At 34.4% G+C, this 16507-nt stretch overlaps 1 protein-coding gene across 1 annotated transcript in view; it reads left to right on the forward strand.

Moving 5' to 3' along the window:
• Window positions 1-16507, forward strand: part of TTN (titin) — a 268068-nt gene that overhangs the window by 118263 nt on the left and 133298 nt on the right. The window contains 22 exon segments of the mRNA XM_028121746.2: window positions 792-872; window positions 1177-1392; window positions 2639-2716; window positions 2930-3004; window positions 3412-3504; window positions 4263-4340; window positions 4537-4701; window positions 4916-4990; window positions 5162-5239; window positions 5719-5802; window positions 6057-6140; window positions 6336-6416; window positions 6626-6925; window positions 8384-8458; window positions 9235-9309; window positions 9952-10041; window positions 10607-10684; window positions 11626-11694; window positions 11982-12065; window positions 12214-12504; window positions 13334-13414; window positions 14174-14251. Of these exon segments, the coding sequence (XP_027977547.2) occupies window positions 792-872; window positions 1177-1392; window positions 2639-2716; window positions 2930-3004; window positions 3412-3504; window positions 4263-4340; window positions 4537-4701; window positions 4916-4990; window positions 5162-5239; window positions 5719-5802; window positions 6057-6140; window positions 6336-6416; window positions 6626-6925; window positions 8384-8458; window positions 9235-9309; window positions 9952-10041; window positions 10607-10684; window positions 11626-11694; window positions 11982-12065; window positions 12214-12504; window positions 13334-13414; window positions 14174-14251 (2409 nt within the window).

Here is a 16507-nt window from a genome sequence, read left to right on the forward strand (position 1 = left end):
CTCAACATTTCAGATGCCAGAAAGTACTCCTCTTCTTTCTTTTCCACAAAAGTGTGAAGCTCCCCCAGATGTGTACTTTCCCTTAAAATCTACTTGCCCTCTAATACGTTATGTATGTATACTAAACTCATCTGCCCAAAGGATTGTTTTGTGTGGTAATCTTCGATAAAATTAAAAAAATTTTATTTTTATTTTTTAAAGATTTTATTTATTTGACAGAGAGAGACACAGCAAGAGAGGAAACACAAGCAGGGGGAGTGGGAGAGGGAGAAGCAGGCTTCCCGCCGAGCAGGGAACCCGATGCAGGGCTCGATCCCAGGACCCTGGGATCATGACCTGAGCCGAAGGCAGATGCTTAACCATCTGAGCCACACAGGCACCCTGATAAAATTTAAAATTTTTAAAATCCTGAGTTTGCTGCATTGTGCCAGTGGAGCTTCTTGAAAATACTTTAGAATTCAGATGAAGACACTATTCATGGGACTCAGGTTTCTGTCCAATGCTTGTTTGATAGTCACTGTTGCTACTATCTGGTTGTCTTTTTGAGCTCTCTTATATATACTACTTGATCTTCCTAAAGTTATCATTATCTTTGAAGCACTAAGCAGGTTAGAAAAAAGCATTCCTCTGTATATTAGACCATGTTTATTTCCAAGTCTGTTGCTTTTTCTTGCAATGTGAATGATGGGCATGGGGATGGTTGTCTTTGTGGATTGTTCATACACGGTATCTCTTAACACATATATATTCAAGATCTCATAATTCACTTTTAATAATTACTCTTTTTAAAGTCACTGAATTCAGAAAAAGAGCTGTTAAAGAAGAAAAGGTATCCATTGAAGTTCCAAAAAGAGAAGCTCTTCCCATGAAAGGTATATTGTGCTTTCACTAAGTATTAAACTGAAGCATGAAACTACACAGCTCTTTGCCTGTTACTTCCTAATCTGACTCCCACCCTTTATTGGCTTATTGTTGACTAAGGGCAGGAAATCTAACATTTGAAATCATAAATAGTGAATTGTACACTCTGTAATACCTTGACCAGGAAAAGACATTCACGTTCTCCCATAACCAGTGCATGAATCCATCACATAAGAATGAAATCAAAGTGCATTGGCACTATCACCCCTAAATGAGCTTCAAGTAAAATCTTGCCTGTTGTCAATATTATTCTAGAAGTAACCGTAACTGCGGAGAAAGAATGGTCTTACACCCGGGAAGAAGAAATTGTTTCAGTAGAACAGGAAGAGGCATATGACGAATATGAGGAATATGACTATAAAGAATTTGAGGAATATGAACCAACAGAAGAATATGACCAATATGAAGAATATGAGGAACGTGAATTTGAACATTATGAAGAGTTTAAAGAGCATGAAGAATATGTCACAGGTATGAGCAAAATGCAAACCTGCCATCACCTTAAATACATGCAGATTCCATTAGAGCAGGATAAAAATTTGGATGCCCGAAGAAATTTAGAAAGAACTTTATTTCATTTGACAAATTCAGAATTTTTTTCTTAGATAACTTCCAGAAAAAAAGTTTCTATGAATCTTAAGGTTCCTATTAGACTTTGGTTCTAGGAATAATCTATTTCCTCCCTCATTTTTGCTTAGACACAAAATAGCAAATGCCCCAAAGTTCCTTTCTCAAAGGGTTACGAGTTTATCTGCAAGTGCCCATGATCATTCCAAAACATGGAATGTCTAAACATCTCTTAAAGTGTGTTATTATCAAGCACCATAGGAAAATACACTCCCTCAGGGTTCCCATCATGAAAACTTGACAAAGACTACTTCCAAAGTAAAGACAGAGATGAAGGCTAACGAAAGCAGTTATGTTATAGCTAATGACGATCAGACTTGTAGGTGTATAATTTTGGTTCCACACAATTCATTTATTTTACTCAATAAGTTCCTACTGGAATTTTGAAATGAAGCAATATTATTTCACTTCCCCAATTTCTTATGTTTCATAGCCTCACTTTGAGAACATTCTATGTGGCTGTACAGATAGCATTAAAAAACAATATTATATACAAGGAATAGCACAGAGGACCGTAGGGAAAGGGAGGGAAAACTGAATTGGACAAAATCAGAGAGGGAGACAAACCATGAGAGACTCTGGACTCTGGGAAACAAACTGAGGGTTATAGAAGGGAGGGGGGTGGGGAGATGGGGTAACTGGATGATGGGTATTAGGGAGGGCACATGTTGTGATGAGCACTGGGTATTATATGCAACTAATGAATCATCGAACACTACATCAAAAAGTAATGATGTACTGTATGCTGGCTAATTGAACACAATAGTAAAAATAATAAAATTAAAAAAATAAATAAGTAATAAAACCCAATATTATATAGAAAGAAGTTTTAACCATGATTTTTTTCTACCTGAAGTGAAATGAGACTGTTAATATGTGGAAAAGAGTTACAATGATCTCGTTGAAGCAAAAAGCCAGGAGGAAAGGGCACTGTCAGCTTGTTTAGGGCTTATTCTACTTGGACCTGTAATTCTCACTCACATTTAGAGGCTATGACTACACTGTAGATAAAAGATATATAAAGAAATAACATTTTTTATTTATGTTCCAAAGTCTAACATTAAATACCCTTAATGTACTTTTTTTAAAGAACCCAAGAAGCCTCTCCCAGTAAAGCCTGTCCAAGAAGAACTGGTTCCCACAAAGCCAAAGACCCCACCAACTAAAGGTAGAGTGAGCAAGACATTATGAGTTCTGAGAGACCCGTGTTCCCTACATGTCTGTCATACTATAAACACATGTTGAAGTGACAGTGCACAAATCGTGTGTGTGTTTGGGAATGTTGTGTTGTACATTGTATTTCTTAACTTTTTGTTCTTACTACTCTTGAGACACCTGGCTCAGGTTTTTAAATCTATTAATGTTGATATTTTATTTAAAGTACTGAAGAAAGCAGTTCCTGAAGAAAAAGTCCCAGTGCCCATTCCCAAGAAACTCAAACCTCCACCACCCAAAGGTACATTGCAGAGTGATAACTATGAGAAACATCTTTGTTTCTATAAACGTGTCTTTCTCACCTTGTCTGCTGTTTTTTTTATTATGTTATATTAATCACCATATTTTACATCATTAGTTTTTGATGTAATGTTCCATGATTCATTGTTTGCGTATAACACCCAGTCCCAGTGCTCCATTCAGTACATGCCCTCTTTAATACCCATCACCAGGCTAACCCATCCCCCCACCCCCCTTCCCTCTAGAACTCTCACTTTGTTTCTCAGAGTCCATAGTCTCTCATGTTTTTTGTTTTTTACTGGATGTATTGTGGTCCTGATTCTTACATTTCAGTTTTTTGTGTATTTTTATGTATATGGTATTTTTGTGGTTGGTTTTAATGCTCTTCAATAATTAATATCTTTAAAGTGCCTGAAGAACCAAAGAAAGTTGTTGAGGAAAAAATACACATTTCAATTACCAAACGTGAAAAAGAGCAGGTGGCTGAGCCAGCTGTTAAAGGTATAATAATTTCCTTCCAAAATCGTGGTCTTTTATAATGTCTCTTTTAAAATTAAGGTAGTTATGTTTGCTTTGTTTCATTGTTATATATGTCTTTGAAGTTAGTCCTTAGGATTTATTGGACATAAAAATCTGTCAACATAGGATAAGAAGGTAATGCTATCTTTAAAAGAAAAAGTTATTTTGAAATATATCCATAGCTTATTATGTAACAGCTGTGGAGATATATATATATAAAATAGAATGCTTGGATTTAAATTGGTGACCATTTGGCACATTCCTGGCTTATTTAAATTCACGTACTGATAAAGAAATGTTGACCCCAGTTCAACAACTGTTTATTCATTCCAGAGATTTTTTAAAGGCTCCAAAAAAATCTAACTCAGTGGCTAGTCATTTTTTTTTCTAACTATGAAGAAACATCTCTGGCCTTTCAGAAAGCATACTTATCTAGAAGGAAATTTAGCTTTCAGTAAAGGATATTTCCTACAACCTGAGATACCTGAACACTAAACATCATTTCACATTTGGGCTCTGCTACTTCAAACTTACTTGTGTATATTTGTATATTTTTATCCCCGTGAGGTTCAGAATCATTTTCATGGAACATATAAAGTTTTTTTTATAAATGAACAGTTGTATATCTATCATATGAGAGGCACTTGCAAAATTATTCTGTCTGCTTAAAGTATGACAAAGCAAGCATTGCCTGGTGGCCTGTTTCTGACAATAAAATACTCTTATACTTAAATTTCAAGTGCCTGTGAAGCCCAAGAGAGTTGTCACAGAAGAAAAAGTACTTGTTCCTAAAAAAGAAGTAACAGCACCTGTTAGAGGTACCTAATACCACTCTTTTTAATGTGTTGTTTGTCTTCTTTGCTGTAAAATTCATGTTCAGTTCTATGTGTGAAGTTCTTCTCTGGGAAAGATAAAGCCTATTATTTCTTCTGTTACAAATGGCTATGTTCCTACTGTGTCTTAATTTCATTGAGTCATTGGTAAATGTCAAACCTAAAGATAATCTCTTTAAAGTGCCAGAAGTACCAAAAAGACGAGAACAAGAAGAGATTGTCTTTGAAGAGGAAGTTGTAACCCAAGTAGAGGAATATTTTGAAGAAGAAGAAGAAGAAGAATACATTCATGAAGAAGAAGAATTCATAACTGAAGAAGAAGTCGTACCAGTGATACCAGTCAAAGGTAGATTATATCTCCTACAAAGAGATACATAGCAGCATCTTTAGAGACCAGGTGTCTAATTTGGTCAGATTCTGGGGTTTATTAGCACCAACGACCAATTCTGCTTATTTTAGAAACAGACACTTTTGATGCTGAAGTATGATTTCTGCCATTGCCTTTCACATTTTATATCTTGCATGCAACATTTCCAAAATTCTTAATAATATCTTTAAAGTGCCTGAAATACCCAAGAAAGAAGAGAAGAAACCTGTTCCTGTTCCCAAAAAGAAGGAAGCCCCACCAGCAAAAGGTATAACCACCATTCATAACATAGGCCTTAATCTGCATAGAAATCGTTAGCTATCTTCTGAGTTCACAACCTTGTGTGTGTTGCTCTCTGTTGTTAGAGATGTTAATTGTGCATTATAAAGATGTGTTGTTACTAGTAGTTAGAACTTACCAATAAACAATATCTTTAAAGTGCCTGAGATTCCTAAGAAGCCGGAGGAGAAAGTGCCTGTGCCCATTCCTAAAAAAGAGAAGCCTCCACCAGCTAAAGGTACATCTCTTTATAATCCATCAGTGGGATAATGTGATAATTTACTCATGTAGTAGAATTTGACGAGCCATATCACTTCTTTCCCCGTGACAGTATTAACAAGACAGGGACCACCCAACTGGTTATAGGAAGAGTTTACCATGTATTCATCTCTAAATTTTGCCATGGAAGCATGCTGATGCTGAGTGCTTGGCTCTTCCTCGTTAGTGGAAACTTCTTAAAGTAAATTCTTATTATAATACCAAAATGGACAAAATCACCATTTCCCAGGCATTGTATGTTGTCTTTATCATCAGTCTATGTTTTCTCAGTGTTCTCTATTTAAACTTTTGTTCATCTCCTGGCCTTTGTTTCGCGGCTATTATTCTTATCAATCTTAAAGAGTAAAATTGTATGATGCTTCAATAAAGTCTTAAAATTGCTGGATTCTTATCTACGGGTGAAATATCTGACACTAATCCTACTTGATATCTTTAAAGTTCCTGAAGTGCCCAAGAAACCTGTACCAGAGGAGAAAATACCAGTACCAGTTCCTAAAAAGGTGGAAGCTCCACGTGCCAAAGGTACATGAACTCACAAAAACTTTACTTCACATTTGCTTATAAGGAAAAATTAACTGGTTCAATTCTGTGCTCTTTGGGGATGCACCTCTTTAATGTTGCTTTATGGAAAAGAAAAGATTTTATTTTAAAGATAAAATGCTTCTTGAAATACCTTGGTTATCCTTTTAGTACCATATCTTAATCTTTTTTAGACTATTCTTAACCTCAAAATTTTATGTTGTATAACATTTTTTTTCTAAATAATTTCTTTAAAGTGCCAGAAGTGCCCAAGAAGCCTGTGCCTGAGAAGAAGGTGCCAATTCCTGTTCCTAAGAAGGTAGAGGCTCCACCTGCAAAAGGTACATTACTTCATCATTTAAGTACATGAAAAAAAAACCCTTTCACTTATATGTGTTCATATGCAAATTCCCCCATAACATTTAAAATTTGTTTAAAAATTTGTCTTACTAGAAATATTTAGTGATTGTTTTCATATATATTGCTCTAAGACATATAAAAGAACACATTCTTAAAGACAAATAATATTTTTAAAGTGCCAGAGGTGCCCAAGAAGATCATCCCAGAGGAAAAGCCAATACCTGTTCCGAAAAAAGTGGAAGCTCCACCACCCAAAGGTACGTTAATCTCAAACAGAACCAGGGCAAAAAGGAAAACTAACCAGTATTATTCAGCCTTGTTAATTACAATTAATGCTTCATGACCCTGAATCTGAGGACAATTGATGCCTCTATGATCACAGAATATTTGCTTTTCATGTTGTCTCATTGTCATGAATAGTGTACATACAAGTGACACTTGTACGATTGAATAAATATCTTTAAAGTGCCAAAGAAACGTGAGCCAGTTCCAGTTCCTGTAGTTCTACCTCGGGAAGAAGAAGTTCCATTTGAAGAAGAAATTGCTCCTGAAGAGGAAGTTCTCCCTGAGGAAGAGGAATTTCTACCTGAGGAAGAAGAAGTTGCTCCTGAGGAAGAAGAAGTTGCTCCTGAGGAAGAAGAAGTTGCTCCTGAGGAAGAAGAAGTTCCTCCTGAGGAGGAAGAATTTATACCTGAGGAAGAAGTTGAACCTGAAGAAGAGACAGTTCTTCCAGAAATTAAACCTAAGGTGCCAGTACCTGCACAAGGTATAGCAACTCTTCTTAGAGTCAAGGCCTCTTTTGTCTTGAATTCTGCCTTTCCATCTTTTTTTATTCATCTCAAGTTTTATCTATAATACTTCACTCTTTATGTAGTCTAACATCTAAATCTTAGAAGCGTTCCAGACATGTGTGCCTTCATTATTGTCATGTGTGTCTGTCTCTTGGAAATGATTTGAATGTCTTTTCAAATTTAATGATATGAAATGTTATGTTTATGGTCTTATTCTCATTTGTCTTTTTGTTATATATGTAATACCGTGCATGTGATTTTTAATGTCTTAAAATGAATGTTTTTAAGTGCCTGAAGTGCCAAAGAAACCTGCACCTCAGAAGAAAGTCCCTGTTCCTGCTCCTAAAAAAGTGGAACCTCCACCACCCAAAGGTATACCTCCCCAAAGTGAATACACATTCTTCATCCATAGCTTCACCAGAAAGTTACGGTGGAACTGTGGTTTAGGAAAAGTTATATTTAGAAAATAGTCACATTTTTCTTTCTGAAAATGTTCAGGAACACTGATTTCCACTTTTCATTGGATGCAAAGCAGCATTCAAGAACAAAGATAAAAGGACTGTCCCCCAAATTGCCACGGAAATTCTACCTAGTGGCCTTGTCATTCCATATGGATATTCTGCAAATCTAAATTACACAAAAAGATACCTGAAAAATATGATGAATAAATTTTCCTAAATTTCATCCTTCAACTATTTATATGAATTGCTTTTATAACACCAGGATGAAAAGGAAAAATGATTGAAGTATTTATCAAAACACTGAGTAATAGCTTATCTCTTTTGATACATACATATAAATGGCAGCCCAGCAGGTTTTGTTTTTAGCCTTGGATTTATTCCTTGCTGTATTGTTCTGAGCAAGTCTTTTAACCAATCTGAGCTTCAGGTTTGTCTCCTATAAAATGGGGAGACTGGTATCAGTCCTAGTGGGCTCAGATATTGTGAAGATAAAATAAAGCAAGGTATGTGGAAGTGCTCTATCACTGAATGAATTATCCAGATCAGTTCATAGTACAGAATGAAGTCCAAATATTTATACCTTAAAGCTCATTATTTTCTGCCAAAGGTCATGATATCACTACTTAAACATAACACCTCCACCAGATTAAATAGTCATATAATCAAAGAAATAGTAAAGCCGATCCTTTATTAGACTTCAAGGGTTCAGAAATACTTTATAAATAATGATTTAATAAATTACTAGAGACATGTAAATGGATGAAAAGACAGCATCTGTCCTCTGATATTCAAGTAGGTTGCTGATCCCTCGCTCTACCATACCTATTTCTGTCATAACACTGGGCTCCCAACTTGCCCTACGACTCTATCCTGAGCAACTGTTGCATGTGGTCTTTCTGTGGGTGAACTTCTTGCGTTCTCTATTTTTTGTCCCTCACAATAAATTCTTATCATGAAATGATGTCTTTAAAGTGCCTGAGGTTAAGAAGAAAGTGCCAGAGAAGAAAGTAGTCATTCCTAAGAAAGAGGAGGCTCCTCCTGCCACAGGTACTACTATTCCCAAGCAAATTAAACACTGCCATTTCTTTCTCTCGCCTGTAAGAGTCAAAGTGTCCTCTTTCAGTAGTTGTTAGTATAACCTGTATTATTGCTCTGTCTATTGTCTCTGTGTTTGTGTAACTTAAATTATAAAATAAAATATCTTTAAAGTGCCTGTAGTGCTTAAGAAACCTGAACCAGAGAAGAAAGTGCCTCCTCCTGGTCTTAAGAAAGCAGTGGCTCCTCCTGCCAAAGGTACATCACCCAAACAAGGATGTGTTTGCTGGACCGATGTTGAACTGTGTCCATACAGATGTTCAACATGAACGTTTGTCTGCCTTGTACAGTCTGTCATTGCCATTAACCATCTATGACTCTGGTGCACCCATGTTTGTGTTATGTCAATTTTTCCACTTTCTGTTGTGTGTTTTATGTTGATTCTTATGTATGTTATTTCTAAAAAATAAAAACACTCAACTAATATATCTTTAAAGACCCCAAAGTAACTAAGAAGCTAGGCCCTGAAGTCCCCTTTGCTCTTCCTAAAAAAGTAGAGGCTCCAGCAATAAAAGGCAGAATATCTCTTTAAATGGGCTCTGAGTCTTAAATCACAAACCTCTTTATTTTTGTTTTATTAATTGATTCTGTGAAATCTCCATGTTTCATCTTATGCATGTGTATCTTCATACTTACTCCCTTGTGTTGAAAAACGGGGAAACTGGTCTTTATGCACTCTTCATTGGTTCTTGCATTTTAAGTGCCTAAAACGATCAATATCTTTTAAGTTCCTGAGGTACCTAAGAAAGTGGAAGAAAGACGAATCATTCTCCTTGAAGAAGAGGAAGTTCCACCAGTTGAAGGTAGATGACTTTCTAAGAAAATAGATTTTCCAGGTCATCATTGTCTTATCATTGTCTAATATTGGAAGGAGGCAAATGCACATTTCACTTCAGAAATAAACATATTCAGACTCTAAAAGAAATCGTTATTTACCTAATAGAAATTGGGCAGGCAAATTAAAATCAACTGACTCTCCTTTCTTACATGCTTAGCCAATTTGTTCGTTTGTTTGTTTTATTTTAATGACAGTCTTTGAAAGGAAACTGTATTTGCCATGGGGAATTTTTCATCAAATGACTTGGTTGGTAATAGTGGGATAAACCTACCGAAAAGAAATTCCAGTTAAGCCTGAGTAGTTGATACAGAAAATCTGACGTCTACACCTAACTGAATGTTCTCCTTCAAACAAGTCCACCTCCATTAAAAATAATAATTTCAATTAAATTCTCTCTGACATCTTTTTTATTCTGAAATTCTAGAAAGGGCCTAACATATTTTGAAGACTCAGTAGATTTTTTTCAAGGACTAGTGAGTTTGTACATGCATTGGAAAGGCTGAGCTATGAATTATCTATGTTTAAGACAACCTCCATTTTCATATATACCCTTTTAGTCTAATATTTAAGAGAATTCTAATTTACAAAATAATAATCTTTTTTAAAGTGTATGAGGAGCTGGAAGAGCCTATTCCAGAAGAGATCCCTGAAGAACCACCTAGCATAGAAGATGTTGAGGAGGTGGCGCCACCTAGAGGTACTGCTGCTTTTTGGAGTTGGACATTAAAATCTCTGGTGCTCCAAATCTTTCTCAGCATAAGTCTAAATCTAATATTCTTTAGTATACTTTTCTTACATCTTATTAATGACAAGTTAAAGATCAATAATTAATGGCACCTGAAGTGCCCTGCCCAACTTTTCTACTGCATCTACAATACAATTCTTGTATTATCGGCACTTGAAAGTTCCCTAGCCAGACCCTATTGTAACACTTTCTCCTAGTTTTCTTGTTTTTAGTTTTTTATTCTGTATTAAAGTGGGGGAAATCTATTTCTGTGTTGTTTACTTTTTAGAATAATTCTTAGCCTATTGTTCCTGAAGACTGTGGCAAGCTTTTGCATAACTGATATTACATTTGCTAATAGGATTAAGAAATAATAGCCTTCCACCTTTAGAGCCTCTACTGCATATGCATAATTACCATTTAGGTTGCTAATATCTTTTAAAAATAAGTAAATGTTTTGTGTTATTTTTTGCATATATGGGTGTTGTTCTGTTCATTGCATGTCATTTTTCAAAATATCTACCTAATATCTTTGAAGTGCCTGAAGTGGTTAAGAAAGCAGTACCTGAAGCACCTACTCCTGTTCCTAAAAAAGTGGAGGCACCACCAGCTAAAGGTATAGCAAATCTCAATTAATGTCTTTAAATTCCAATTAACGTTCTTTAAAAAAAAAAAAAACAGAAATGTCTTCTTTGATTGCTTTCTTAGAGTCATTTAAGTAGCAAACTTCTGAAATTGATTGAGGACCAGTAAAAAAATGTAACCCATTTCATATCTTTAGCCTTTTCGGAATATTAACAGATGATTATGTTAATGGTGGCTGTGTGTGTATAAATTACTCCAGAAGTTTCTCATTCTAAACAGCTGAGAATTTTAATGTTAATGAGTACATCTCTCTATGCTTATATACATAACAATAGACCCTTCTTCCCCACATTCCTTTCGTAAATTTTATTCCATTATATATAGTTTTCTCATGTTATTGTAATTATGTATATTATATTGTAGGGGAAAAAAATCTGTTCTAATGATTGGATGATAACTATTTTAAAGAGCCTCACGTCCTTTCTAATATTTGGTCTAAGCTTTTCAAGGTTATTACAGAATATCTACTTCTCTTTGCTTCCTAGTTAGGTTAATGCTTCAGGAGTGCTCTTCACAGATAAGCTTATGCTGTCCCTATCACAGTAGGCATCCCCCACAGATAAAATAGTGCTCAGAAGGAGAGGACACCTGTATTAGGTACTCTATTATGGTAATCACTTCAAAAAAGTCTTCATCAAGTTAAAAATAGTAGAAGTAGGTACAATGTTGGTAATCCCTAGTATTTAAAAAAAAAAATAGAACAGCACGGGTTCTTGTGGACGTGTCTTCGTCTTATCTAGTTAGCACAAATAAGTGATTTGGGAAAATATCTTTATTGTCTGTAAAATTGGTGTCCACTAATACAGAGTGACTTCTTAAGCTTTGATTATTATAAAGATGTTGTTTTTGCCATTTTTATTTCATTCATTATTGAGTATTGTCAGCTAACTGAAATGCCTAATATCTTTAAAGTGCCAAAGAAGGTTCCTGAGGAAAAAGTAACTGTTCCTGTTCAGAAAAAAGAGCCACCTCCAGCCAAAGGTACATATTCTGTTTTAAAACTGAACTTCCTGTTAATAGTTTTCATTAAGACTTTTATGTTGGGGGCACCTGGATGGCTCAGTCAGTAGAGCATGTGACTATTGATCTCAGGGTCATGAGTTCAAGCCCCATGTTGGGTGTGGAGCCTACTTAAAAAATAAAATTTTTTTAAAAATTTAAAAATTTAAAAAGATTGTTTTATGTCTCTGTGTCTTGACTGTTTTTTGTCTTTTGTCTATGAAAACTTGCTCTTGATAGTCCTAAATATTAAAACTATATCTTTAAAGTGCCTGAAAAGAAAGTCCCAGAAAAGAAAATCGCAGAAAAGAAAGTCCCTGTGCCTAAAAAAGAAGCTGTTCCCTCAGCTAAAGGTATTTTTGGAAAGATCTTTTCCGTATCTTCACGTATTATTGCATGAAAGCCTTTTTTTTTTCAGTTGTTTTCATTCTGTATTTTGAATTTATATCTTCATTTCTTCTGTGTTTAAAAAAAATTTTCTTAAAGTAGATGCTCTTTCAGGAAGGACTGTCCTTGAAGAAAAAATATCAGTTGCCTTCCACAAAGAGGAGGTAGTAAGAGAGAGAACAGAATTAGAAGTAGTGGAAACCCCAGTGGAAGTGCTTGAGGAAGAAGAGTTCCATGAAGTTCAAGAATATTTTGAAGAAGAAGAGTTCCATGAAGTAGAAGAATTCATCAAAGTAGAACGACCTAGATTCAAAGTACACAGAGCTGAAGAGGTCCATAGGGTAATAGAAGTTTTAGAGACAGAAGAAGTGGAAGTATATGAAAAACCCAAAGCTCCACCTAAAGGTATAGGTGAATTCCATCACCATTACAAGTTGCTATCCCTTGCTCTAACTCATTTTTTTTTAAGTGCATTTCATGTCCAATTTGGAACACTAGAAACCCACTTACTTTCAAAGTTAACATCATGGAATGCTTTAAGCATGAGCTTCAACTATTTGATGCAAAGATTAATATGGAGTAGAGATTAACCTTACAATGTATAGTTTTAGCAGACAAGATAAAGGTATTTGATATCTACTTATCTAAGGAGCTCACTGTATGAATTTGTAGATTCTTTCTTAAATCCAGCTAAGAATGATTGTTACAGGTGCCAAAATATATGACCAGTGTCATCAGTTTAGTGAAATAGAAGCTCCTCAGTTCACTGAGAAATTTACATGTTCAGGCAGAACAACTATGCTTTGTTAATGTGAGTCAGCTGTTCACAAACTGATCATTGCTTATCAAAAGTTTCCACCATTTTATGATATTTTCATTAGAGAAATAACATTAAGGAAGCAAATGAAGCATTGGTAACACTACCTGCTCTCTAGTATTTTTTGAGGATAAACCGCGATACAAATAAATTCTCTTTGGTACCACTCCAGATCTTGCATGAATTAATATGTGTGTAATATGAAGGAATATGTGTGTGTGTGTGCTTATTATTCATAGTAAATCTACAATATAGATGAAATTTAGCAAAATCAACTTCTGTCTTGGAAGTGTGATGTAAATTCAAAAAATATAAGTAGATAAAGCATTTATGAGCCCTCACTGGACTAACTTTATTGGTAGTGCTCCCTAATACTTCAAGAACTCATTCTCTATCTAAACACTAATATCTTTGAAGGGCCTGAGATATCTGAGAAAATCATCCCTCCAAAAAAACCACCCACTAAAGTTGTTCCTCAAAAAGAGCCACCAACTAAAGGTATTTCATTAGCGAAACTTGATTGCATTACAAGTTTGTGTTCTTGATGTTTTTCTTCTGTGTTTTGTGTTTTTGGAATTTCTAAAACAAACTAATACCTTTAAAAGGGTTGAGGGGCCAAAGGAAGTAATACCAAAAGAGAAAGTCACTGTTGTTATGCCTAAAATACCCAAAGTAAATATCCTTATTAACCAAATAGTGCACCTAAGTTTCCTTCTTTGGTACTATTCAATTGTATATTCACTAACATTTTTATTGATAAATCCAGGTTTTCCTTTTAATTCTTAATTTTAATCATCTAGTAATAATAAATACATAGTGACTATGTGTTTAATGTCCCTGCTTTGTTCATTTTGGGGAACCTCTTGAATTTTACAATAGAAATAAAAAACATCTAATAAATAATATATACTTGTGTGTTTAAAGTCCTTGAATTATTTAAGAACATTATCACTGAAGAGAAAGTACCAATTATTCCACCAAAACAAGCAGAAGTAGCACCAGGAGAAGGTGTCTTGTTAATTTTTCTTGTCATATTCTTATGATTCTAACATGGGAAATTCTTCTGGATTTCTGTTGTCATATTTGTTATCAAAATTCAACTCATTTTAAGTACTGTAATATATTTGATAAAGTGATAGCTCTGTTTCATATTATGACCATGTCATGTTTTGTGTTTACATTTCTCTTATGTTGTGCTTGTTACAAATCTTTATGAATATTTAAAAGTAAAAAAAATTATTACTACTATCTTTAAAGTACCTGAAGTGTCCCAGAAAATTGTGGTAGAAGAAAAAGTACGTGTTCCTGAAGAGCCCAAGTTTCCACCAGCTAAAGGTACCCACCTTTGCTGATTCACCACTAATATAAAACCCCCTTTTATTTACTTACTATGGAGCAGAGAGAGAGAGAGATCTTTCTCCCCTCAATGCCACAATACAGCTGAATTATGTAAACTGCAGTTTATGTTTTATAACAATCCTCCATTTTGTGATGTCCCTCTGGAAACAAAGGCATCAGCCTAAAAGTTGTTACTGTTTTTGTTGATCTTCTTCTTAAGCCACAATTAAATGATATTGACCCCCTCAACTTCTTTTCAAAAATAATTTATTTTAGAAGCTATTGTCAAGGAGCTCTGGAAACAAACATTCCAGATAACAGTAGAAAATGATGCTATAACCCGAAGACAAAGTATTTTTAATATGACAAATCAAGAATTCATCAACAAGGCAATCTAGAGAGATGCATTGACTGTGTGTTTAGTTGGCTTATGATTTTGGAATTCTTGGCATTCTTCTTGTTAGATCAACGCTTTTTGTCTTGATATTTTATACCCAATTATGATATTTTTAAAATAAATATCTTTAAAGCACCTGCAGTACCCAAGAAAATTATTCCAGAAGAAAAGGTTCATGATGCTGTTCCTAAAAAGCCTGAAGTTCCACCAACTAAAGGTATACACTGAAACTGATCATGACATGAAATGACTCTTTGTTTAGTTATTGATGGTTTAAAGTGAATGTGTGTGATGTTAAATCCTTGTATTTTGCTTCTTTATATTCTTAGAATACTTGTTATTTATAACAATTAATATACTAATATCTTTAAAGTTCCTGAAGTGCCTAAGAAAAGTATTCAAGAAGAAAAATTTCTTTCTGAAGACACAACAATATACAGTGAGTGTAGAAAAATTGGTGGTTCTCTTTGGTTTCATTTGTATTTATCTTCATAGCTTTTAAAAATAAGTATACTAATATCTTGTCAAAGCCTAACATGCCAAAAAAAATTTGGCTAAAATTAAATAATTTAAATGGTTATTTGTCTCAGACAGGGTATATCTCCTCACCAATTAAAAAATAAATAGTCCTGTACTTATAACATTGCCCAATTTTAGAAAGGTCATTTGCTTTTTTGAGTTTGTCATTGTCTTGTCTTGTTAACCTGTTCTGTGTGCAAATATCTTCTGCTTTGAAGCGATTTATTTTCTCAGGCCATGAAGTAACTTTAACTTCATAATAATATTTTAACTGGATTTTATAGAATTAAAATGCACCTTTATTATTTTTTTACTCTTTACAGCCATCATTGGAAACATTTGATAATGTTGCTCAAATCACCATAGATTTATAAGGCCATTACAACATCAAAAGAATTCCCAAGCCATTTTTTGTTGGCTTTTATGCAAAATTATGATTAAATAATTTGAGGAGTAAAATAATCTGAATAATAAAATATTCTGAATAGAATACTATTCAGTGATCTGAGTAGTGAAAATGCCAGTACTCAAGATATTCTTACATTTATTTTAATCTAAAAAATACCAATAGTTCTGATATTCTTTATTTTGATCTAAAAAATTCCCCATTTAAACGCTTTTTTTTTGTCTGTAATACTAGGTTGGGATAAATATATATGATGACTCCCTCCTTTGAATACCCTTTCTATGCTTCAGTTAGGTTATTGTCCTGGAAGACCAGCCAGTCTTCCTTTCTAAAAGCTAGAGAAATCTTTATTTTCTTCAGTTGCCTTATTTTCAAAGATTTAATTCTTTTTCCTTTTCTTTTCTGCTTCCAGTCCCTACATGGTTGTTAAACTACATATCCATAAACCAGATATGGTTTAAAATTATAGCCAACTAGGTTCCCCGGGAAAGGGAAGGACTTAATATGAATTTCCAGTAGGTCAAATGTAGAATTCTCAATATGCAGCTCAGTATCAACCCTGTTCTTTATGGACAAAACTAAGAGCAAAGGACAATTTTGCCAATAACTTTCTGCAGACAATACAGAAGAATTATATAGTCCCTGGCCAGTGAATTCCTCAATTTTATTATCACCATAAATGAGAGTTCTATATGATAGAACTGGGAATGAGGCTTTCTCTTAGCCGATGTGTTCTTGTCACTAGTTTGTGTCTATGTACTACTGGTAATTTGGGTGATGAGGATGTACTATGTATTATGTTTTCTTAATACTGTTCACCATTGCCTTGAAGTGCCCTTAATTGTATAAATACTAATATCTTTAAAGTTTATGAAGTATCTGAAGAATCCACCACAGAAGAAAAAGTACTTGTGACTCATCCTCCAAAGAC

The sequence above is a fragment of the Eumetopias jubatus genome, unplaced genomic scaffold (assembly GCF_037043125.1).
Source record: "Eumetopias jubatus isolate StellerSeaLion01/CBP00866 unplaced genomic scaffold, mEumJub1_p1.0 scaffold_3, whole genome shotgun sequence".
Classification (NCBI taxonomy): Eukaryota; Metazoa; Chordata; class Mammalia; order Carnivora; family Otariidae; genus Eumetopias; species Eumetopias jubatus.